General features: G+C 32.1%; 1 protein-coding gene and 2 long non-coding RNA genes across 3 annotated transcripts; 2 read left to right on the top strand and 1 right to left on the bottom strand.

The window, feature by feature from the left end:
• The first annotated feature begins 3,524 nt into the window (after positions 1-3,524).
• On the top strand, positions 3,525-5,206 carry LOC114383755. Its single transcript, XR_003660596.1, has 3 exons — positions 3,525-3,586; positions 4,545-4,603; positions 4,796-5,206. It is a non-coding gene; the product is annotated as an uncharacterized LOC114383755 (long non-coding RNA).
• Positions 5,207-13,129: 7,923 nt separating this feature from the next.
• On the top strand, positions 13,130-17,893 carry LOC114382936 (BTB/POZ domain-containing protein At1g21780-like). The gene is made up of 4 exons (XM_028342482.1): positions 13,130-13,465; positions 13,551-13,699; positions 16,696-16,811; positions 17,080-17,893. The coding sequence occupies exons 1-4, from the start codon at positions 13,353-13,355 to the stop codon at positions 17,674-17,676; spliced, it is 975 nt and encodes a 324-aa protein (XP_028198283.1). The 5' UTR covers positions 13,130-13,352; the 3' UTR covers positions 17,677-17,893.
• A 7,240-nt stretch (positions 17,894-25,133) lies between these two features.
• On the bottom strand, positions 25,134-26,520 carry LOC114383287. The gene is made up of 2 exons (XR_003660454.1): positions 26,023-26,520; positions 25,134-25,643 (listed from the first exon to the last, which is right to left on the bottom strand). It is a non-coding gene; the product is annotated as an uncharacterized LOC114383287 (long non-coding RNA).
• Positions 26,521-27,049: the final 529 nt, after the last annotated feature.

Genomic DNA, 27,049 nt, shown 5'->3' with positions numbered 1-27,049 from the left:
CACACACACACATATTTTAAAAAATTCAACAAAAAATCATGGTGGCATAGGGTCACGATCACAACAAAGCAGTGGCACAGGGTTGCGGTGTCGAGTAGTGTTTATGAGTGAGTCACGGTCTCACTGTAAAGAGTGGGTCACTTGTGGGAGATGCAATGGAGAGTGGGTTCCAACTCTTGATGCAGAGTGGATGGCGATCACGATGGACATTGCCTCTGTGTGGTTGTGTCTGGGTGAGTGACTGAATCGTCGTGACGTCGAGCTCGAGTGAGTGACGATGACACTGTGACAAAGAGGGAAAGATGAAAGTAAGTGTGACAGAGAGGGAGAGACGAAAGTGAGTATGACAGAGAGGGAGAGAGTGTTGTTCCCTGTGTTTGTCAAGTGTCAATCCACTTTTACTAAATTAGGTTTACTTATTAAAGTTGTGTAATTGTTAAGGTGGTTGGTGGGTCAATCTGGCTCACCACGGGTTTAGCCCAAGTGGGCTGAGTTGGCCTACAAGTTTGGATCTATTTTGAAAGTTCTAGATTTAACTAATAATTAACAACTAACATTAGTCGATAAAAAAAACTTATATATATTTTTGGTCCATGTAAGTTAACACTTCTTAAATTTTGGTCCTTGTAAGTTTTTTTTCGCTTTTAGTCCATATAAGTTTGTAGCTTTTCAATTTTGGATCTTATGTGCTTTTTTGTTTATTTTTAGTCATATAAGTTTGCATTTTTAAATTTTAGTTCCTTTAAGTTTATAATTTTTTTCATTTTAGTTGTAAGTTCACGTTTATAGGGACCAAAATTGGAAAAACTCAAACTTAGATGAACCAAAATTGAAAAATTGTGAATTTATAAGGACTATAAATAAATAAAATAAATTACAAGGATAAGAATTGAAAAAATCACAAACTTACATAGATTAAAAAAAGTTACAGAAATCAAAATTAAAAAAGTACACATTTATTCAGACCAAAAGTATATTTTGAAGGAAAAAAATAGAACAAAAAAACTTTTTTGTACAAGAGAACCAACAATACTTATTGTACTGTATCCAAGTTTTCTCTGAAAAAAGTATTGATAATCAATACTCTTAGGAAATTGGTAAAAAAGCTACAATGAAAAAAATATTTATTGTATAAATTATAAGAAACGTAAAAAATATTATAAACAACATAATTTTTTACTTTATGATAAAAATATTTATATTTTAAGTTCTTTAATCAATATACTTAAGATATTAGTTAACATTTTTTTAAAAAAATATTAGTAAAAAACTTTACCGACCCTGTAACCATAGTAATGTATTTATTTTAATATTTTCTATAGAAAACAATAAATAAACTGGATTTGGATCGTCTAGAGTTTGAAAAGAAACTTCACACGGTGCAGTTGCAAATCTAACCATGAAACTTTGTAAAATTTAATTTATTATTTAAAGGTTTAAATATATTTTTTATTCCTGATATATGCCTGAATTTTACATTTAGTTCCTAATAAATTTGCTTTGCGATGGGTCCCTAATACTTGAAAAGTTTTGTACGAAATCCCTGTCGTTAGAAGATATCCGTTAACTACTCATGTGATCGTTAACGTGACACGTTGGCAAGTTATTTGTGATGTTACACGTACTCTATGTTTGAGTTGAGATTCTACATAGGAAATAGATTTTTTTATTTTTAAAAAGTAATTAACAAATATTATTTAGGATAAAAATTTAAATAATAGTCCAAACCATTGTTCGTGTGCACTTGTTTCCTTCCAAAAGTCCAGAAGCCACAACACAAGACTTGGTGAGGAAAGAGAAGGTGAGTTTGTTGGGCATGATATTGCATTCTCGCATTTTCTAAAACCCTCAGAAGGCTTCGAGGGGGAATTGTTGGTGACATAGCCTCAGATGAGAATGTTCCACAAAATGGGTTATGGGGCAACAGTGGTAGACGAGTGCACGTGCATGGCGAAGGTTCTTAAAGCAAGCAAAAATATGAGTTTGAAGAGGATGTGGGTGTTGTGGTAGAGATCAAAGACATGGATCTATGCTTGGAATTCATCGACACCTATGTCTACACCACAACCATGACGTTATCGGTCAAAAACTTTAACCGCTACTAAGAACCAACCTTAAGCATCCCAGATCTGATGAATCTTGGAAGATCCGATGAAACCCACACCAGATATGACAATACTCACCCTAAATTTGAAATTTTGAGCTTTTCTAGTTTTTCGTTCTCCTTCATTCATGGACTTGTAGTGATTCCGACAAGAGGAACAATGGGGGAACTATACTGCGTATGGGGGTGATGGTGATGTTTTTGGGTTGTTTTTTTCTTTGATTGTTTTTGGTTCATTTGTTGCGATAAACAATTTGATTGATGACATCATAGTTTTATGGAATTGAGCTTGATTAATTGGTTTCTGGTTTTTTTTTTTGCTGTAAACGATGGTGCCGTTGAATGTTATGACAGTAGTGGTGGCCGCAGAGGTGACGCTATAGACAGAGCAAATTATTAACCCTAATCATCTTTTGTGGTGAACATTAACGGAGTGTGTGAGAATGAAGAGAGAAAATCGCGTTTGTGTTTTGAATCAAAACACAATGCCCTATTTGTATTAGCCAAACGACGTCACAATGTCCTTCTCCCTCCCTCTTAATCTTAATTTAAATTTTTATCCTAAATAATATTTGCTATTTTTAAAAAAAATAAAAAATCTATTTTTTTACGTGGAATCCCAACTCAAATATAAAATGAGTCGAGTTAACGACCACCACATTAACGGTTAAACGTATTTTCTTTTGACAGCAGAAATCTTATACAAAATTTTTCAAACATTAGGACCCCATCGTAAAACAAAAAAGTATCAGACACCAAATATAAAATTTGAATATCAAGTATCAAAAATCTATATAATTACACAAACAAGGTCCTGACTACTTTTTCTCTGTCCTGTTGACACCTGTCCACTGCCAATTCTCTGTCCTGTTGACACCTGTCCAGTTTAGGCCTTCTTTTATGCTTCTTTGCTCATTGTCACGTGAAGGCTTTCTCCTTTCTGAAGGTTTGTGTTTTACAAGGCCCATTCTCTCTTCTTTGTGCCAGTTGTTGCAATTCCTTATTTCCACAACCACCAAGCCACGTGTCACTTTCTAATTGTCAGATTTCACCGCACCATTTAATTCTCCTTAATTCCAGAACTTTCTTCTCTCTGTTCCATTTCTCTTGCATCCATCCAGATTCTTCCCCTCCTCTTCCTTCTCTCTCTTTCCCTTTCTCTCACTGCTCATTTCTTCTTCTTCCTCTATTCTTTTTTTACTCTCACTTGAACTACAATGGTAGAGGACGTGTGTTTCCTCTACAAGGTACTTCCTTTCTACTTCCTTATTGCTCCTTTTTATCGTCAAACGCGTATGGTTTTTTTTTCCCATTTGTGCGCTGACCCCTTTATCTCACTTTTCACTTCTTCTTCTTCTTCTTCTGTTCTTCTCTTTTTCCCTCTTGAACTACAATGGTAGAAGTCGTGTGCTTATTTATGCAGAGAAGGTGGAAGAACACATTAAAGCTGCGATTTTTATCTCAAAAAATCCAAGAGTACAGGTTCGTAAACACAAAAGCTTAAATTTTTTTGAGTGTTCTGCCTTTATTTTGTTTTTTTTTTCATTTGTATGCTGACCCCTTTCTCTCACTTCTCACTTCTTCTTCTTCTTCTTCTTCTTCTTTTGTTCTTCTCTTTTTCCCTCTTGAGCTACAATGGTAAAAGACGTGTGTTTATTTATGCAGAGAAGGTGGAAGAACACATTAGAGTTGCAATTTTTATCTAAAAAAAATTCAAGAGTACAGGTTCGTAAACACAAAAGCTTAAATTTTTTTTGGTGTTCTGCCTTTATTTTGTTTTCTGACTTCTCACGATATAAAATTTTACATTTTTTTGTGTTCCTCAACCTTCTCCGATGTGCTCATTGCTTCCTATGCTCAGCTTTTTGTGTTTTCGTCCTTTTTTGGTTGTGTAATGGTTCGATATATTTTTTGGCATGTTGTATGCAGACAAGGTGGAAGAACACATTAAAGCTTGCCATTTTTATCTAAAAAACTCCATGACTACTGGTTCGTAAACACAAAAGCTCAAATTTTTTTTGGGTGTTCTGCCTTTGTTTTGTTTTTTTTCATTTGTGTGCTGACCTTTTTCTCTCACTTCTCACTTCTTCTTCTTCTTCTTCTTCTTCTTCTTCTTTTGTTCTTCTCTTTTTCCCTCTTGAACTACAATGGTAGAAGACGTGTGTTTATTTATGCAGAGAAGGTGGAAGAATACATTAAAGCTGCGATTTTTATCTCAAAAAATCCAAGAGTACAGGTTCGTAAACACAAAAGCTTAATTTTTTTTGGGTGTTCTGCCTTTATTTTGTTTTCTGACTTCTCAAGATATAAAAGTTTACATTTTTTTGTGTTCCTCAGCCTTCTCCAACGTGCTCATTGCTTCTTATGCTTAGCTTTTTGTGTTTTCGTCCTTTTTTGATTGTGTAATGGTTCGATATATTTTTTGACATGTTGTGTGCAGAGAAGGTGGAAGAACACATTAAAGTTGCGATTTTTATCTAAAAAACTTCATGAGTACAGGTTCGTTAACATAAAAGCTTAAATTTTTTGGGGTGTTCTGCCTTTATTTTGTTTTCTACATGAGTACAACGATACCTTCTTTCTTTTACTATATATCTTCCCTTTTATATACCTTTTATATACATTTTTCCCTTTATGCTTTCTGACCTTTTACTATGTGTGGACACCTTAATGTGCTTCTCTTTATCCTAGATAACAGAGAGAAAAAATGGAGCACTGGCAGACCTGGTGAGTGGTTACATTTAATTTTGCCAAAAAAACAAGTGATGTTACCATTAGCTTTTCTTCCTTATTTTTATCTCTGATTTTATCATTTATCATGTAGGATGATGTTGGTTGTTTTAAGTACTATGCCAAGCTTGTAGGAAGATTGCTAATTGCAGTTGTGTTCCTAGAAAACCTGTGGAATTTTGATTTGGTTCTTTTTTTTATATCAGGTTTTGATTTTGATTTTCTATAGTTAGGATTCAAAAGAGGTTGTTTAAGTAAAGTAGTTTAGTTCTGTGATAGTTGTATCCCCTTCTGCTTTTTATTGTAAGGGATGATGGATTTTTTACTTTTTACTAATATGAATATGAATGAATGAATAAAGTTAAGGTGAAATGTATTGGTAGCTATTTGTATTTTTTGTAAGGTTGTGATGAGAAGAAGCTTATTCTTTATTACTTTTATCCTAAAGTAAAACAATCTATTCCTTGATAAGAAAAATAAAAAACGTGAATGGTGATTGGATTGATGATAAAATAGAATCCTAGGTCTATAAATTATAAATTTCTATATTAGAATTCTACTTAATAATTTGCCCCCTGAACTTTACAGTTTAATTTTAGTCTCTCACAAATATCCTTATAAAGCCACCCAAATCATAGCTTAACAAGAATAAGTCACTCTCTCACAAATCACAATGGACACTCTCATATAAATCCATACCAAATTGTACCTTTTAATATTTATTTCCTTACTTATATTCTTTTGGGTTTGTAACTGACTTAAGCATTACAATCCTTGCAATACTCCCACCACCTTACTTCTAACCATGAATGTTTCCCAACACAATAGGCAACATCAACATATATATTAAAATAACAATACTTATTTAATTCGAAATTCGATCAATACTTTAGTTTAAAATTCTATTCATATTCATTATTTTTTTCAACCTAAAATTCTACTTCAAAACAGGCTGTTTAGTTTTCTGAAAATATTTTCAGTTTTCATTTTTGAAAGACTATTTTTATTTTGAATCAATCAAATCATTTTAAGAATGGGTCGTAAAATTATTTACCAATTATGGCCCGTATAAAATTAATAGACCTATACCAACAAAATATGATAATTAATTTGAAGATTATGATTATTCACATATCTGAACAAAATATTTAAAACAAGCTGTTTAGTTTTCTGAAAATATTTTCAGTTTTCATTTTTGAAAGACTATTTTTATTTTGAATCAATCAAATCATTTTAAGAGTGGGTCGTAAAATTATTTACCAATTATGGCCCGTATAAAATTAATAGACCTATACCAACAGAATATGATAATTAATTTGAAGATTATGATTATTCCCATATTTGAACAAAATATTTAAAAATGATTTCTAACTTTGTGGATGATTTGCAGTTGTATAAAATATATATGCTTTAAAATATGAATTTGATTGATTCAAAAATATATTATGATTCAATTTTGATTGTTTCAAACAATTTGATTGATTGCAGATCATTTGTAATTAATCGAAATAATTTTTAAAAGGGAAGATGACATGTGATAACTGCATATTTAAATTTTGATTGACTTCAAATAATAAATAATAAATACAATTATTTTTTTGTATTCATACTAACATATCATTATATTGAATTCGATTATATAATAAATCAAATGTAGTAATGACAAAAATATGATACAATGAAAATAAAAGCCTCTCGGAATTTTTTTTTTTGAAAAAAATTAACATTTTGAAACAATAATGCACGGTAAAATTGCAACCAATGCATTTCAGAAAACCATCAATTTGCAAGCTCCTTTTACTTCCAAAATCCCGAAATTGCTATAAATTAAAATAGAGAAAAATGGAAAAAAAATTTCATACTAAAGTGAAATGAATAAAATAACTAATATTAAATAAGTCAGTGTAACATAAAATGCATTATCTGGAAATCATAATGATTAAATTACAACTTTAAACTGTCAAAACAAAGTAACATAAAAATTTCTCCATCAATCAAAATGGGGTCATCATCAGTCTATTTTTCTCAGAACATGGTAGCTCTTTTTCATTTCAATCTCCTTATTTTGTTTAATATGCACATTTGGTTTTTTATCCTAAAGACATTTAATTTTATTTTCCTTTATAATTTTGCTCACATTTTTTAATTTTTAAATGTTTTATTTCTTATTTTTTTATTACATTGAATTCTTAATTTAATATATTCATTTAAGGTACTATTGAAAAATGAATTGGTTGGTTACAAAGTAAAAAACAGGAAATAAAATATAAAAAAAATAAAGATTCAAGAAAAAGTGTGAATTTTTAAAAAAATTTAAAAACCAAAATTTTTTTAAATTTGAATTCAGATTTTTTGTAGTTAGTTATTTGGCTTAAATGTCATTTCAATCTCCTTATTTTGTTTAATATGCACATTTGGCTTTTTATCCTAAAGACATTTAATTTTATTTTCCTTTTTATTTTGCTCACATTTTTTTATTTTTAAATGTTTTATTTCTTATCTTTTTTATTATATTGAATTCTTAATTTAATATATTCATTTAAGGTACTATTGAAAAATGTATTGGTTGGTTACAAAGTAAAAAAAGAAAAAAATTAAATATAAGTAAAATTAAAGATTAAACAAAAAGTGTGAATTTTAAAAAAATTTAAGAAATCACAAATTTATATTTCGAAACAAAGGGATCAAAGGTTGATACCGGAATTCTGTCCTGTTGACACATGTCCAATCAAAAAATAATAAACCCTCTACCTTCTTTGCTCACTTCAGTCCACGTGCAAGGCTTCATCCTTTCCTAACGGTTTGTGTTTAGAAGGTCCCTTTCCTCTTTTTGTGCCCGTTGTTGCAATTCCTCCCTTTTTTAAATTTATTTATTTATTATTTATTTATTTCCACAACCACCAAGCCACATGTCACTTTCTAATTGCCGGATTTCACCGCACCATTTAATTCTCCTTAATTCGAGAACTTTCTTCTCTCTCTTCCATTTCTATTGCATCAGTCCGGATTCTCTTCCCCCTCCCTCTTTCTCTTCCTCAACTTCTTCTCTTTTCTTCTCTATCAATATTTAGTTTCCCCTCTTTTCTCTTCCTCAACTTCTCCTTTTTTTCTTCTTCGCTTTTGTTTTTCCTCCTTTATTATTTTGCAAAAAAATCCATTTCATTATTTTTTTACATCCCTTTCCATTTTATGAAAAATTAAAAATACAGAAAATATGTGAAATATAACTTCAATTTTGTCTAAGGTTACCTTACTTTTGTCATCTACAGTTTTATATGGGCCATAATTAAAACAGGCATTAAATATTATTAATAACATCAAAGATTTTTATACTAAATTCTCATTCTATTAATTTTATTTCATTCAACATTATAAAATTAAAATTAAAATTATGCCTTTTAAGTCAGACAAATGATTTAAAAAAATTATATGTGTATATATATATATATATATATATATATATATATATATTTCATTTTTAAAATTAAAAAAGCAACTTATCCTAATTTAATATTTTATATAAATATAAATTCATACATATATAAGAAAAGTTAATAATTAAATGATGTGTTCCATCCGATTTTTAAAAAACATTAAACTATCTTCTTTATTTTAACTGGCTAAAAATATGGTTGATATTTTTATCTTTTTCCCTCCTCAATTCTGAAGCTGTGTTTTAATAGACCACTTCTCTCTTCCTTAGTGTCAGTTGTTGCAATTTTTTTTTAAAAAAATTATTTATTATCAATTTGGTCTTCTTGATTAGTTGACGCGTGGATTCCACTTTCCTCTGTGTACATCTCAGACGCGTGCTTTCTCCCCTCAATCTCACCACTCTCCAATCTTTCATTCTCCCCTCTTTTCTAGCTCCCGTGGAGTCTGGAAGCGTTCTCGAGCCTTCTCGCTTTCCACGTGTTTTGCTTTTTTCCATTTCTCTCTCTCATGCGTTTTCACTGTTTCTTTTTTTATCTTTTTTTTTCTTTTGTCTCTGTCACTACCTTCTTCTCTCTCTTCCTCTCTTCCTCAGCAAGTTTGTATTCTTTGATTTTTTGGTTTATGGTTAAATTTTTTCATCTTCATAAAAAAGTTTTGGGTTTTATGATTTTTCCCAAGACAAAATCCTTAATTTTTTTTCAGGTGTTCTCCCTTTATTTTGTTTTTTGAGTTTTCACAAATATTTTTTTATATACCTTCTTCTCATATTTTTATTTGTGCATACTTGTCATATTATATACATGCTGATTATTTTTTGCTCATATATTTGTTTCTCTACATTTTTATAAATATCAATATTGGTTGTGGACATTCAGTAAAAAAAAAAAAACACTTTGGCTGTGTACGCCACCACAAATACATTCACAATGATTCACATGACTCTCCACCTCCAATCTTGCCATACTGCATTGAATGCTCGACAATTCTTAAACCCCTCCGTATTCCGCCACTTCAACATTTTCACCAACTACTGTGTCACTGCAACATTTATTCTCCACAGACCACTTCTTTGGCAAATATTCAATGTTCATTCCTTTAACAAAAAATACTGAAACGGCTCGGAGAATGGCTTCAGAGTTATCGATTGAGACAACCAAGATAAGTACCAGTTCTGATTCATCATCAGCAACAAGCAAGGTGAATGTAAAACCAATTACTCGCTTACTTTTTCAAATTACTTTGAACATTGCTCATTCTCTGTTTTCCTTTTTCGGTTTGGGTTTTTGTTTTGCTTCCTACTCGCTCAGCTTTTGATTTCCTTTGCATGTAATCGTTTTATTTTTATTTGGTTTTTATGTATATTGCTTTCGACTGAAATACTGAAAAAATGCATGACCTTTGTCATACCTAGGTTTTCTTTGTCTCCGGCTATTTTGATCTTGATCTAGCTATGAAACAAACCCTTCTTTCTTCCTTTATGTTTTGAATGCATACAGGGATATATTTTGACTCATTAATATTGTCAAATGTTGTAAACATTATTTTCTTCATTTTTTACCAGCAGACAACAAATACACAATTTCCATTGTTATTTGCTTTGTTTATTTGGAATATACCACTGATAGATAGCAATTAAATATAATATTCTACTGGTAGGATTGTTATTTCCTCTGTTTCTTCATGACTTTGCACGTTACAATTCCTTTTTTTATGCTTATTCTTTACCTCAATTGTTTCTGGATAGCAAATTATGCTGCTAAACTTTGGAATTTGGGCCTATATTGATCTCTCATCTTCACTGATAGTCCTATTCATTCATTTTATTATGTTGTTGTCATTGTCCAGATATTTTACACTTTCCTATTTCAGTACCATACTTGATTTTCATTTTTTGCATTTCCTCTCACTGCAGATTCAATATCCAATTCACACAAATCCATTAATCCTACAGTTCACTGCAATATTACACAATGATATGGTAATGTTACATACTAATTCTTTTTATTCTTCATATAATTTCATATTTGCTTTCTTGCTATGATTATTTGCAGAACATTATAGAAGTGCCCTCTTTTTATCATCGACAATGGGCACCAGAATACCCTGAGTTTGTCAACTTTAGATATGATGGAACAATATACCAAATCAGGCTAAGGCAGCATCGAGCAAAAGTCTACTTTGCGGAAGGGCTGAAAGAATTCAGAAAAGATTTATCAATTTTTGAATCTGTGATAATTAAATTCTTGGCATGCAACAACAAATCCATGTTTGATCTTTATTTCGTTCCCTTACTGGAATGCCTGACTTGCGGAAGGCCAAAAGTTATGTCAAGACAACATATTTGGACAGTTGAAATCACACAATCAATGCTTGGTGCACCAGGACCACTAGTAACAATGAAAACCTCTTCAATGTTGCTTATTAATTCAGGCTTATATATCATGTTGTTTTTTTTCCCATGCAGAGACTCCCCAACTGTGTCATGACACATGTAAATGCCTGCAGTCAACACATGACCATTCTCAGAAGATTTGGACCTCCATTACAGTGGAATGTTGTCGTGGTTGATGGTGGAGTTGGGTGCAAATATGTTGTACAACCATGATATCAATTCCTTGCAGATAATGATTTCTCCCACGGTGATGAAGTCTCCTTCTATTATAGGACCATTGATAAAATATGGGAAATTGTCATCCGCCGGAGAAAGAATTGGGACTATTAGCTTTAGTTTATGTACTTTGATTTATCTGTCTTTTATGTTTTTCCCCTGTCCTCTCATTTAATTGAAACAACATTTATTTTTTTGTGTTGGCATTTTCATTTTCACCCACTCCTTTTGTTCCTTTCGTTTTCTTCTTTTTTACTACACCCATCAAAAATTGGCCTTGCATCTGTTCTCTTGGCTTTTGCATTTTGGCTACTGTCATTCAATTTTTAATTTTGTGGTTTTTTTTGTTCTGCTAACCTTTGTGGGTACATGTTTTCTTACATGAGTATTGGTTCATAAAAACATTTTTATTTTGTTTTTTGACTTCTCATAATATAATCACTATTGTATGCACATGTTATTTTTATTTTATTTTCAACATGAATATTATTGGTAGAGCCACAGTTAAGCATTTTACACATCGACTATATTTCTGATGCAGTTGACATGTGTTACACATAAATTTTGGCTTTCAGATTTTGTTTTGTCGTATGACATTGTTAACAAATGTATCACTCAATTTTGAAATTTCATGGTTTGAATTTGAATGAAATGACTGTTTAATTTAATATGCTATATTAGTAATTTACAATTGCTGTACTACAAATTTTTGGTATGGTAAACTAAACATTGTTGATAAAGCAATATTATTGTCTACTTTGCTCATCTTACACATTCCCTGCTATAGTGATCTTATATTTATTTGTTGCCTCTTCCAGTGTTTATGTTTTATAAACCATGTTATATTCATGATTTGTTTTCAGATTTACTTGATCAAAAAAAAAAAAATCCTATCACACCATGCTGTGTTCTTAGACCACATTAATATATATAATTTATGTGGAAATTTTTTTTTTCATATGAAAGTAAACTTTTGGTTTGTCTTGCATTTGCTTCTTTTTTTGCGATTGTGTTCATTGTCTGTTAACCTTTTTTCAGTTTCTTTTGGACTGAAAGTGGTGAAAACATGTGTGAGCTTTGTCTGATTCTAATTTACATTGCTACTGTTTATGCCTTTCTGTTCGTTTTGATGCGTACTACTGTTTCTGTTTTGCTCTTTTTTACACACGTTCGTATGTCGTTCGTTTTTGGTCTTTGTGTTCGTTTGCATACAATATTTTTGAATTTATTTCCTATGTTTCTTTTATATAATTTAAATCAGTTTCAAAATGTTTTCAACACAATCAACTCTTTTTACAAATTATCTTTATATTATATACAAACAACATCTTGACTAATGCCAACATAGAATCCTGACTATTAATATTTGTACCACTTATAGTAAAATACCCTGCAAACCCGCAATATTTTATAATTTATTTTCTATGTTTGTTTTATATAATTTAAAATAATTTCAAAATGTTTTCGACACAATCTACTCTTCTTACAAACAATATTTATGTTATATACAAACAGGACCCTGACTAATAGTATTTATGCCCACTAATTATGCAAATTTAGTCCCTCTTCACAATAAAATACATCTAAAATAAAATTTTCCCTGCAAAACTATAATATTTTTAAATTAATTTCCTATATTTGTTTTATATAATTTAAATCAATTTCAAAATATTCCCAACACAATCAACTCTTTTTGTAAATTATTTTTATATTATATACAAACAACACACTGACTATTTATCTTATATACAAACAACACCATGATTAATAATATTTATGTTGACGCGAGAGTCTCATGTACGGTTCCTTTGAGAAGGGTGTGATACCACCACCTATCAGGCCCACTACAAAATTATTTTAAAAATTTAGTCCCTCTTCACAATTAAATACATCTAAAATAATTTTTTTCCTGAAAAACAAAATATTTTTTATTTTATTTCCTATGTTTCTTTTATATAATTTAAATCAATTTTTAAATATTTTTAACACAATCAACTCTTCATACAAATTATCTTTATGTTATATGCAAACAACATGTTAACAAATAATATTCATGTCACTTACAGTAAAAAATAAATATTATTTATTCACTTACAATCTAATGATACAAACAACACTTTAACCAATAGTATTTATGTCACTTATAGGCTCTCCACTAGTTATATTTAAACCTTATTTAAAAGATAAATTAATGGATGGGATTTGTGACGTTCCACCAATAACTGCATAGGATCAAAATCCAAACTAAACGAAACCCAAAAACGAAACCCAAATAACGGGAGTTAACAATCAATGACACACATCAAACATTAGAAACTTGCCTGTTTTTTATTTTTCTTTATACAAAGATGCTTTTTTGACACAGTTCAACCCTGGTCTTTCTGCCTGTGATTCTCCCTTCTTCTCCTTCGATCTCCGCACTTTCCCAATAGCCACAGCAACACACTCAGTTACTCACCAGTCACCACCGACATCATGTCCGATTCGAAGGTCGAAACCATCGCCAGATTAGCCCAATGGAAAATCGACAACTTCGGACCCTGCTCCTACAAGAAATCAGACCCTTTCAAGCTCGGAATTTGGAACTGGTACACCAATTTTCTTAATTTAATACCCTTGTGTTGTGAGTGATTGTGCCTGAATTGTTATGTATATGTTGTTATGTTTTTTCAGGTTCATGTCCATAGAGAGGAACAGGTACCTCTACATACACATCTTTCCGGAGCCTTCTCGGCTTACTAAGGAACAGCCACCCGTGGCACGCTTCATCCTGCGAGTCTCCAACAACTCTGGCCCTACCCGCAAATTTTACATTTCCCCTGGTCTGTGCCACATTACTCATTCCCTTCTTTTCTTTCCCCTTTTGTAGCCAAGGTTTTGGATTCAGGTTTTGGTTTTCTGTTATTAATTAATAGCGTGTTTGGTTTCACGTTTTGGATGCGATTTTTAATAGTTATAGCTTTCACAGCCTAAATTTAGTTCTGCTGTTCTTGACGTGTTTCCAAACATGCTATAAATCTTAATATTGATTTAAGACCAACATGGTATGTGATATGGTTGACAAATAACTATGTCTTTAAAGTATGTGATTATTGGTTCAATGGATTTCCAAGTTCGTGTGTATGAATAACATTTGTTGGGAGATGTCAGTGTCTTAATGTTGAGACTTGAGATAGTGTGACCTTAATTGATCATGTGAAAATATTTTATCTCAATTCGTTTTAGTTGATCCATGTGTGTTTGTGAGTGAAAAGATGGAATTTGGGGTTGTTGATTGCAAGGAGATATGATGGAACATTTGATGGAGATTATACTTGTAGGCCAAACTTTTAGATTCTGATTTTGATTTGTCAGTAGTTATTACTGTGTGGCTATTATCAAGGAATGGAATTGTTTGTTTTAAGTAAGGGGAGACACCAAGAGAAAAGAGGTGAAAATTTTGGGCAATGTGATTTTATGCTGTGTGGGCAAGGTTATTGTTAGAACTATGAAGAAGGGGGAGTTAGTTACTACAGTTAGGATATTGATTAGTTAGTTAAGGGGTTAGTTAGTTAGTTAGAGGGGTTTATTAGATATAAATAGGGGAAGAAGGATAGGAGAAAGGGGGATCTTATCATTTGTAGATTGAACATTAGCTCTTTGTGAAAGGAGAAATCCTTTGTGAAGGAGAAACTCTTGGAGGAGAGTTTTCTCTCCTATGTTCTGTTCTTCTCATCTTATTCAATAAAATTCTTTCTTTTCTTTGCCATATCAATTCTTGGTTCCTAACAATTTTAAATTGTGGTCGCGGCTGTGGTTTTGTCGTGTTTCTTCATGTTGGTGGAAATTGTGGACAAATGTGGCCGATGGATGTTGGTATTAAGGAATAGTGACTAGGTTTTAACAAACTGATGCATCATCTCACTGCTCACGTATTACATCCTTCTACACACAACACAACTATGCAATATTCAAGTTTTTGTGTCACAAGTATGCAGAAACTTTTACAACACACAAATTAATAAGCACATGTGATCATTATACATTTCTTATTGGAACTTGGTTATTGGTGCCTAGGTCTCATATTGAGTACTATGGGATACTTGGTGGAGTACTTAAATGGCTTAATTCTCTCCCCTTGACAATTAGTTTTTAAGGAAGGGTTCCTCAAGTGCTTGAGTGCTTATCAATTGGTACCAGAGCTAGTTATTAGTGTCTTGGAAAGGGCTACCTACAGATAGTTGACCAAAAATGTTTAGTGAAGCGTTGTAGAGTGCAATTGCCAATACGTTGGCTCTAAAGGGTGGTGCTTGATAGAGACTTTGGTATTTTGGGTGCCTAAGTCTCACAATTCACGTTGAATAGTGTGGGATGCTCGGTGGAGTACTTAAGTGGTTTAGTTATCCCCATTGACAACTGGCTTTTAAGGGAGGGTTCCCCAAGTGCTTGGGTGCTTATCAATTTCATATTCCAACAATAACTATTCTGCATTAGTAGTAGCTTCCATATCACCAAAAGGATTGTTCTGGAGTAAGCATGTAAAGAAAACTGCTTGTTCAGAATTCATGATAAATAACATTGTTTTAAAGACATTTAACTGTGGTGATTTGAAACAATGTGTATTTTAAATATTTGTGATTAACAATAAGAAACTTGTGACTTTAAAATGCTGCGGAGTTTTGTCAAGCCTTGAAACATTGCCAACTTACACATTTAATTACCCATACTTGTTACATAATTTTCATGTTGTGATCAAATCATCAGCAGTTAGTACGAACTTTTTTTAAAATAGAGCTCACATGACCAGAAACACTTCCTATAATTATGATAAAGTCTTGTGGCAAAAAAATGATTTTGGTCATGAAAGTTCTTATCCTCATTATTTATTTTTCACACCTTTTGTTATTTCTCTTCTTGAATGAGCTGGCTTTTCACTTTTGGCTTTTGTGGGAAGTAGTTAAGCCTTTGGCAATAAAAGAAATTTATCATGCATTGGGAACATAAGGATCACAGAAAACAGTCTACTTCTATATTACTATTGGCTTATTATAGTTTTAGTAAATATGTCTTATTATAGTTTTAGTTTTCTATTTTTTTTATTGGTTTTGGTCCATGTTTATTTTTAAATGATCTTTGTCAGTTATCGCAACTTAGTCATGACTCATGATATGATGTTTTTCACCAAAAAAAGTTAGTAATGACATGACATGCATCTAGTTGTGTCATGTCACATGTCACCTTAAAATGATTGCTAACATGACATGACTAGATGCTTGCCACATTTCCCCTAAGTGGTAACAGGCTAACAACGACTATTTAAAAAAAATAAAAATTGTGAGGATTAAAACCAACATAAAACTTTTTGAAGGACCAAACTCAAATAAAGTCATTTGTCATTTTTGTCTAAAAATATAGTTAATCTTGTGTTTTATTTATTTTTCCTGTATAGATAAACTTCAGTATGCTGAGTGAAAAGTACTTGGAGCAATTTCATTAGAATCTAGAAATTTACTCTCAAAATGCATGTAAGATTTTTTTTTTTATCCTGACCGTTAAATTCAAGTTACCAACATAAGCTTGATGTTTGCTTCCCAGTTTTGGTATCATCAGGGTTTAGCCTTATAGCAGAAGTTCTAGTGTTATGATTTTGGCATCTGCTGTTGTACACATACACTCTTCACTTTTGCTTACCTACAAGAAATAGGGCTCAATTTGCATCACCACCTCAAAATGGCAACCATGAAAATTGAAATTGCATTTACCTGTACCAACTTCAAGATTGTATAATGAAATGCTGACACAGCTTACACCTTCATTTGTATGTGCTTTTAATGTTCAGTTCATGAAAGGGTGCTTAGGACATGTGAAGACTTTGTCTGGCCTGTTGATACTGCATTCCTTGGTCGCTTCGTTATTGATATTGAATTTCTTGACCTGAGGACCTGCCCCGTGAATGTGAGTCGCTACTTTTTATAATCATTAATATATTTATATGATATTGATGTAATTAAATAATTTTATAATTTGTAAATATAATGGTGTTTGTTTTTTCCTCTAAATATTCATCTGTTTATAAAAATATTGGTATAAGTTACTTGCTAAGCACTAAGCAGCACATCATGTCCTTTATCTAATAAATTTCATTGTCTCCAGCTCCAGGGAACCTTTGAACTAGTATTAGATTGTTGCTTCTTGACCGTTGATTGTTTCTTTTGAAAATCAGGGTGAAACCAGATCTGTATGGCCATCTGATGGAAAACTGCAAACTGTTGCAGCTCAAAGCACTCTTCGATGCTTGTCCCGTATGCTTGATGAGGCTATACATGCTGACCTCACCATTATCACTGCAGATGGTACCCTGAGGGCTCATAAGGCAGTTTTATCTGCAAGTTCTACTGTGTTCCATAGCTTGTATCTTCACAATGGTGATGAGAAAGAGACATCTACAATCCACATAGAAGATATGTCTCAAGAATCCTGCATGGCCCTTCTGAGTTACTTGTACGGCACTATAAAGCAACAAGATTTCTGGAAGCACAGGCTTGCATTGCTTGGAGCAGCCAATAAATATGAGATTGGTGATCTCAAAGATGCCAGTGAGGAAAGCCTACTGGAAGATCTTAACTCGGGAAATGTTCTGGATAGGCTAAATGATGCGAGGCTTTACCAGTTGCACAAGTTAAAGAAAGGATGTTTCTCATACTTATTTGATTTTGGTAAGATATATGATGTTAGAGATGAAATAGATACCTTTTTCCGACATGCAGATAGGGAGCTAATGCTGGAGATGTTTCAGGAAGTGCTTACAATTTCAAAATAGGTTGCCATGAAACTCTTAGGACCCTAATCTTGCAAATGATGGATCCTTTTGTGTAATCACTTTTTTAACTTTATAGTACTGTGTTATGATGTAGATAATACCAATCTGCCCTCTTCAACAACCTAGCGGTTAAATTGTCAAGTGAGGGAGTACATTACACTGTATATAATGGCATGTTGAGTTTGGTTGGTGTTTCTAATTCGGTTTTGTTCTTAAATTAAGTCCCGTCTTGGGGCCCATTATCACTTGTTACCTTAAAAGAGGACCCAACTGTGGCTCCAAGGTCGGAACTTGGAACACTCAGGCTAACCTTGTCAGATTGCTGTTGAAGAAAAGGGAAATACAAAAAAATAAGATTAACAGACAAATGGTTTGTAAGGAAGAGACACCAAAAAATAAGAACGTTTAGTTTACCTATCTCTTCTTAATTAGTTGTTTTATTTGACTTGCAATGCCTTCTTCGTTTTGGTTATCACTGCTACTGCTATATGATTTTCTACATTTTTGTGATTCTTTCCAATCTAAAACAGGGATAGAAAAAAAAAAAAGATGGATTTTAGAGGAGATGCTGAGATCATTCAGGGAATTACCAATCAATAACAATGGAAAGCTGAATATGAAAGCTCTCCAATGATTGTGAACTTTTGAGGAGGGAGAATTTGGTTTATCCAATGAAACACCAATACTTCAATTTGCTTCACGTATTTGATACTACTGGTATTCTTGGATATTTCATTGACACATATAGATGGCGTATCCAAACCTTTGAAGCATTGATAATTCAATTTGTTTCACGTATCTGATACCAATACTTTTTGGATACTTCGCTGATACATATTGATGAAGTGTCAAAGTTTTAAAGGTTTTATGAAAATCAAATACCACCACACAACATATAATATAGAAACAAAGAAACACTGTCTCTTAAGAAACCAAAAATTGAAATTATTTTCTTTATGAATGATTTAAAAAGAAAAAAAATGAGATCGATAGTATTTCTATTTGTAAATAATAGAAAGTAATTTATGATAATAATGATTTATATTTTTTTTTTATTTTTACTAATATCCAAGAAAGCAATTAATGTTTTTAATTTGGATTTGTAGAATTGTAAATATATATTAACTAGAAATTTTCTCGCATGTTGTGTGGGTTTATAAATTAATTTATATGACGTAATTTAGAGAAATAAGAAATATTTACAAAATATTACATTAAAGTACAAAATTAAATAATAGTAAAATAGAAAAATTGTAAGGATTATAAGAAAAAATATTTATTCTATAAATAAAAGAAAAAATATTTATAAAAATTTAGGAGACAAAAACTGTTAAGTTTGTTAGGTTATTGTGGATGAGTTGATGGTAAGTGCAGATAATGTATATTTTTGAGAATAAAGTATAACTTATCAATTAATGTGATAGATAAATAGATATTAAAAAAATAAGAATATCCAAATTTTTCATGAGATTTATAGTTTAATTCTCCTTTTCAAATGTCAGATGGTAGTATCATATTACAAATAAAAGAATTTAAAATTAATTTTAAATTTACAAATCATTTACCATCAACTAATACTAATAATAATAATAATTAAATTATACATTTTTAAAGGAGGAAGGAGGCTAGAGAGACATGTTTAAAAAGTAATTTTGTGACAATTTGATGAAGATAATTTTATTGAAAAAGTTATTTAGGTGTTAAAAGAAAAAGACCGAAAGTTAAAAGAAAAATTAAAATGTTAACTAAGAATGAAGTAGTATTGAGAGATTAGAGCGATAGAAGAAGTCAACGGTGACTTTTGAAGGTAGAAAGGTAAGGAAAAAGCTCGAGGATCGGGAGATTTATGGGAATGATTTGAGAGAAAGTAACATAAAATAAACTAGAAACTATATTTTGAAGGCAGATATTCACCACTAGTGTGGGAGAGGTAGGAGTTGTGATACTTTTTACTCCGATATACATATACTTAAGAAAAATATAAAAAATATGAAATTTAATTAACTCAATTTTATTCAAATCACTTAAACAAATTCATATAGGTAAAAGAATCACATTTACTTCAGCGTTATAAAATAAAATTTATTAAACACATCTCAGACTCAAAATAAGGCCGTTTAAAACTCCAAAGAATGAATTAAAGACTCAACATGTGAAAAAAATGATAAAAATTACATGTTCAGACCTTTATGCAATTAATCCAGAATCTGTAACATCCCATTTTTCGTGAATAAATTAAAAATATTTTTTAGTATAAATAAATAATAAATAAAGTTTTAGAGAACAATGATGTTTTTATAATTAAATAAATAGAGAAAAATAGTAGCAAAAAAATAATGCTTTGAATATATATATATATATATATATATATATATATATATATATATATATATATATTGATTTATTCATTTGATAGGAAATAAAATAGTATTCCTTTTTATAAAATAATAAAAATAAATGAATAGAGTAAACAATAAGCTGTGAGTATTCTATGTGTAAATAGCGATATGTTAGGTCAGTTTTCAGACCGACGATGCCTCTTCTTCCCCTCATTTTCGTTTTTCTCTCTTCTCCTCCCAAAGCCCTCTTTTTTTCTTGCAGACCACCAAACCTGTCTCAGAAAAATGATGATTTCGGATTCATTCACCGTTGGATCATCGTGAAATTTAAGCACCAGGTCCGCAACTCAATTCTGAGCATTCTTACCAATGGGAACTACGAAAATATGTCGGAGCTAAGAGAAATATTGTTTGCATCGTGACTTTTTCTTTCCCGCAGAAACCTAGAGCTATCTAGGTAAAATTACGATCCCAGTTTCGTTAACCGTTGGATTTTCACGAAATTTTTATATGTTGTTAGAAATTCAAGTGCGCACACCGTCACCGTTGGGATTTGTGAGATAATGTTCGTGGAGGGAGAAAAAGGAATCGCATCAAGATAGTACAAATGGAGGCTTCAATCCCTTCTCATTCTCTCTAAAGTTTGGGAATCCTATCAGAGCAACCAGAGAAAAAATTGAGAAATCTCAGGAACTTGCTAGAGATGGCGCTATCGTTGTCGGAAGACACGTGAACCCGCTTAGAGGTAAGGGATGAGTTTATCGCAATTGGAGATTAGAATGAACATGTATAGGAATTCTTAGAGGATTAAATTGGAATTTATTTTGGGATGTTTATTGACTTATAATTTTTTCTTTATGGTTATAAATACAATATTATTGTGTTTTATGTACCAATTGATGTTCTGATAAGAATTGATTGATAAGCTTGATTGCTCTTGATGTTTTTGTGTTTTGACCCATGATTTTGATATAATTGTGTAAAATTATTTGAGGGGTTTTATTTCCTATGTTGTGATAATTTAAACCTGTGATTAATGGTGAATGTGTATTGAGATGTGTGTATTGAGATGTGAGCTATAGACTGTGCAATCACACAATTGTAAGACCATTTAAGGGCGAAAAGTATTGTGATGGGATCCACTGTGGGAACCCGACAGTTAAAATGATTTTGAAAACAATTGAATAGTTGTGTGTATTGCATGGTTTATAGGTAAAGTGTATGTAATTCATGAAGTGTGTTTAGCACTTGATATGACAATAATTGTATTGTGAGCTATGAATTATACAATAACCCCACCAGTGTTGATGCGTAGTGTTAAAGAAAAAATGTAAGTTTCCTATTTAGGAACCAGTGTTAAATTGTAGCGCAATGTGTTAAATGTATTTGAAACACGAGTGTGAGGTCGTGAGTATTGTATAATTCATGAGTAGTGCTTATCAATGAAATATGTGATGAATTGTGTAATAACATGTTTCCTTGAGATTATGATATTGTTATTGAGATTAAGTATAAGTGTAAAGTTGAACATGTGTTAATTTGTGAGATACGTGTAAACATGTAATGGTGGATTGTGACACTATGAGATGTGAAATTGTGAATGAGTTTTGGCTGTGAATAAGTGTGTGGTTAACACTTAATGAGACATTACTTGTGTTGTAAGGATACGAATAAGTGTGTGGTTAACACTTAATGAGACATCACTTGTGTTGTAAGCTGTGAATTGTACAATAACCCGACCAGTGTTGATGTGCAGTGTTAAAGAAAAAGTGTAGGTTTCCTATTTAGGAACCAGTGTTAAAGAGAAGATGTAGGTTTCCTATTCAGGAACCAGTGTTAAATTGTAGCGCAATTGTGTTAAACGTGTTTAAAACACGAGTGTGAGGTCGTGAGTATTATATAATTCATGAGCAGTGTCTGCATGCAAAAATGATTTTAGGGGTTGGACTTGAATCAGGAGGGAGAGACCCTGATGGACTCTTCAGAGTGTAGGCCTTGGGGGTCACCCGGTTTGAGTGCTCCTTTAAGCCTATGTTGATCGCATATGGTTGGAGCATTCTCGCAAAACACTGTGACCCTGACTGGTCTCCCTATGATTTTACTTAGTGAGAGTGACCTGACATATCCATTGTATGATGTCTCTTGTTATGTACTCCTAAGCGCCCTAGGGTGGTTTTTCACTGACATGGTACCACATTGCATATAGGTTTGAGTCTTAACATAACTATTGCATAACGCCTGCTAATTGTTCATTATGAAATTGATGTGTTATTATGTGTTGATCGGATTATGTGATTCATGTGTAATGTGATTGATGATTGAAAAGTGAATTTGAAATGACGAAGTGGTGAAATTACGTGAGTTATGTTTAAGCAAGTGGTATCTCATTTATATGATATGTATAATTAGTTGTCTTGTTTCTCTATTAGCTAGGAATGTGATAACTCACTCCCTGTGTGTTGTTTGTGTTTGGATCCTGTGATGATCTTGAACTTTGTGTTTGGGGAAGCAGATGACTAGGTGAATTGCTTTAAGGAACCCTGTGCTGAAGGACGTCGGGACACAACCCTTTGATAGGATGTGACATTGGGGTATAAGATTTTATATTAATTGTATAAAGTCTTAGACGACCTTGTTTGAGCTGAGATAACTTTATTATTTATTTGGACTAGTTTGAATATGATGTAGAAGAAAATGAACGTGAGTCTTTTTCCCCTTTGAAAGACTTGTTTCTAAAAATGTTTTAAAAATAATTTTAATTAATATTTGAATTTTTATTCCTTTATTAGTATATATGTGAGGGTAGAGGGTTTCACAGAATCCCATGTCTCAATGTCACATCCTATTAGAACATTGTGTTCCAACGTTCTCTAGCATGAGATTTTCCATAACCATCCACCTAATCATCTGCTCCCACGAACACAAAGTTTGAGATTATTACAGGATCCAAACACAAACAATACATAGGGAGTGAGTTATTACATTCCTAACTAATAAAGAGAAACAAGATAACATAGATATACATATTATATAAATGAAATACAATTTACTTTAACTCAATTCATGTCATTTCACTTCTTATCGCGTAACATGACATCTCAACACTACACGTCTCACACATTTTCGCATCATTCACGCACTTAAGGATCAAAACACAAAATCACTCAACCAATCAATATCGATCAATACACAAGTGTTATGCAACAAATATACTAAGACTCAATTCTATATACAATGTCGTACCGTATTAGTGAAAAACCTTGTCGAGTGCCCAGGAGTACATGACAATATAGACCACACATTGGTAAGTCACTCTCACTAGATAAAATTATAGAGAGACCAGTTAGAGTCACTTTATTTTGCAAGAGTGCTCCAGCCATATGGGATCAACATAGACTTTAAGGAATATTCAAATCGAGTGTATTTACCCTCAATGCTACACTTTGAAGAGTCCATCAGGGCCTCTCTCTCCTGATTCAGGTCCAACCCAGAAAACATTTTAGCACACAGACTTTACAAAACACACGACTCCTCAATTGTTCTCAAAATAATTTTAACTTGTCGCGCCTCAAAGTGATTAAATTTGTTGGGTTCCCACAGTGGATCCCATCATAATACTCGTCGCACATTAACTCGTTTTCCTTAAAGGGTCTTACAGTCGTGTGATTGTACGATTTATAGCTCACAACTTAATGCATACAACATTTCAATACACACGTGTGATCTCACAATTTAACACATACTCAACTTGTCACTTACACATAGTTCATCACACTTCCATAATCCCAAGACATCACGTTATCACGCCTTATGCATTATATACATGTCACACAATAATAATATTAATATGTTATGTTCATATGATTAAACCTCTCAAAAAATTTCACATAATCATATCAAAATCAAAGAAATCAAAATCATAGATCAAAAACATGAAAACACCAAGAACACTCAATTTATCAACCAATTCACGTCAGAGCATCAATTGGTCCGTCAAACACAATAATCTCGTAATGATAATCATAAAAGAAGAATTACAATAGAGTAAACACCCAAAAATAAATCCCAATTTAATTCTCTAAGGATCCCTACACATGTTCATTCTAACCCCAATTGCGATAAACTCATCCATTGTCTCTAAGCGAACTCACATGTGTAGTCTGGTAGTGATAGTAGTCTCTCTAGCGGTTCCCTAAGATTCCTCAAGCTTTTTCTCTAGTTGCTCTACTAGGGTTTTCAAGCGTTAGAGAAAAGGAGAAGGGATTAGAGCCTCCATTTCACTGTCTCCATGTGAGGGACATTTCTCTCACCATATATATTATTTCATAAATCCCAAAGGTTGGATGTGCAACAATAAGTTCTAAACCTGGTGTTCAAATTTCATGACGATCCAACGGTTAAAATTTTTGGAATCGTAGTTTTACTGAGATAGGTTTGAGTATATGTGGAAAAAAGCGAGCTACGTGTGAGGGACATTTATCTCAGTATATAAATTATTTCACAAATCCCAACGGTGAGGTTGTGTGAAAATGAGTTTCGAATCTGATGTTCAAATTTCATGATGATCCCACGGTTAACGAGTCCAAGATCGTAGTTTTACTGGGACATATTTGAGTGTATGCGAAAAAAGAGAGGATGTTGGGAGAATGAGAAGGAAAAACGAATTTGAGAGAAAAGAGAGTGTAAACTAACCATATGTCTCAATTTATAGTTATGGTACTCTCAGTGTATTATTTACTCTATTTTTTTATTTTATAAAAAAAATTGTATTTTACTTTCTATCAACGAATAAATAAAACATCCTTTTTATTTTCTAAGAACATATATTTATTTTAATTAATAAAATTATTTTTTTATTATTTATTAAATTATAAAAATCTCATTATTTTTAAATAAAATCTTTTTTAATTTATTTTTTTAAAAATGAGATGTTTCATGAGTTATATTTTGAAGGATAAATATTGTGGCAAAGCTAGATAACGGGTGAATTTGTGGAAGAGACAACGGTTATTTCGGATAAAAGGTAACATATGATTGTCTAGCTCGGAATTTATATATTATATATCGATAGGTGGATATTTATAAATAGAATATAAATAGATGTGACGAAATTTGGAATGCAAAAACACCAAAGAGCTATTCAATTTGCAATGGACTTCCTACATTGCAGACCACACTTGTGCATTTCAGGTTTCACATGATTTCATTATCCTACAGGCATAAAACCAAGTATCTTAGTCCCAGAGGTTACACTTGTACAAGAAAATGTCATCCATGTGTTCAAAAGTCGATAGGTCTTAAAGAAGGTATTTAGGCTGATGATCACATGAAAGTGATGTTTGTTGAAAAGATTGCTCTGGCAATCCTCCACACTCACTTGACCTGCTAGAGTACTGATTTATAATTAGGTTCACTAATGGGGTGAATTAAAACCTTCAGGTGCACTTATTCTCATTTTGACAAACTGTCTGAAGAAGGATGCCTTTCCAATAAATCTTCTTGATCACTAGGCACAAAGAAAGGTGCACCTATCTAGTTCCAATCATGCCCAATATTCAGTAGTGTTCAGAATGTGTGAAGATTAGCAAGTAGTAGATGTCCTTTATTAAAGGAAATGTGCAGAATCCGCTGATTCAAGAGATGAACAAGCTATTTGATTAACACAAAAGGAGAACTTCATTCAACCAAGCACAAGAAATTTATTCAGGTCGATAGTTTCTACTTTCTATATCAGTTTCCCTTCAAATATAAATAAAAGCTTCATTCCTTCCCCTTTATCAAAGAATCAAATGCCACTTCATTTAAGCATCATAATGTTAAAAAGAAAGTTATTTGCTCAGGCTTAAAAAGAAAAAAGAAAAAAGAAAAACTTCTTTTCCCACCCTAAAAAAGGAAGAGAAAATTCTTCTTCAAAACAGCTTGATTTCTTTAAAATCAGTCCTTACAAAAGAATAATACTTGAGATATAATAATAGAATGGAGAAGGGGGGGAGTGAAAGGAACGTACCTTTTTAAGGCTGACCAGCGGAAAAGAGAGAGAACTAACTTATGTTTGATGAAAACAAAACCGACCCAGTTGTAGAATGTTGAAGTCAACAATGAACACAGTTTGATAAGAGGTTAGTTGGGTTCATAGTAGTATTTTTTAGTTCTGGCAGCTGAAAAACTGGGGCCGCTGTGGTTTTGGGTGGTCAAGTGCACATATTTTATTATATATATTATTCTAAGAAAGACTTGTTCGATACTTTGAAGATCACATTATCAACCCTTGTTCTGCCAGCAGTGTAGCAGGTTTCACTCTCACTGAATGCAACAAGGGGAAAGAGTTGTTACCAGAGACTCGCCGGACTTAACTACTGCGAAAGGAAAACCCACCCGGAACACATCTTACGCTATTCGATTCAATCACAACCTAGAACTCTTGTGTTGTAGTGAATTTCTGCAATCGCACACTCGGCACAAGAACAAACTCTGACCTTGTTTGACTTGGTTACCTTGCTTTTGCTTTTGCTTAAGCTCCACTCTGGTCGATGGTTGCTCTATCTCATTCTCGAGCTGAAATTTCACATCTTCATCTATCAGAAAGTTTACGGGCATTATTCCTCATCATGTCACAAATATTTTAGGAATTTTATAATTCCTAATTAATTAATATGAGTTACATATTATATTATAATATTTATATTAGTTATTTATATTTAAATGAGTTCAATATAAAATGATTTATTTAAGTAAGTCCATTAGACTGTCAACAAAAAATAAAATTGATATGGATTTAATGAGCAGAAATCAGTTTGATCCATTAGGGGATAATGAGAACCCTAATAGGTTTAAAACATAAGACATAGTTATGGTCCTCAAGACACCAAATCAATAAACAGTTTCTCCTCTTCTCATCTGAAGAAAAAACGAAGGTCCCATAAAGAAGAATGTGATTTGGTTGAGGAAGATCATTAAACCAATTCTTCGTGACCATTGTCAAATTCCACGGCGTGTTGATCAAACTCTCTATGGATCCAGGTATTCCTTAAAAC

The sequence above is a fragment of the Glycine soja genome, chromosome 14, assembly GCF_004193775.1.
Source record: "Glycine soja cultivar W05 chromosome 14, ASM419377v2, whole genome shotgun sequence".
Lineage (NCBI taxonomy): Eukaryota > Viridiplantae > Streptophyta > Magnoliopsida > Fabales > Fabaceae > Glycine > Glycine soja.
The sequence above is the reverse complement of the archived record's forward strand: the minus strand, read 5'-3'. Positions and strand labels throughout refer to the sequence as shown.

What these genes read in the sequence shown, in the direction of transcription:
- LOC114382936 (XM_028342482.1), top strand. Translation starts at nt 13,353, where the DNA reads ATGTCCGATTCGAAGGTCGAAACCATCGCCAGATTAGCCCAATGGAAA. An exon ending in AAGCTCGGAATTTGGAACTG is followed by an intron (nt 13,466 to 13,550) that starts GTACACCAATTT and finishes ATGTTTTTTCAG; the next exon opens with GTTCATGTCCATAGAGAGGA. An exon ending in CAAATTTTACATTTCCCCTG is followed by an intron (nt 13,700 to 16,695) that starts GTCTGTGCCACA and finishes TTTAATGTTCAG; the next exon opens with TTCATGAAAGGGTGCTTAGG.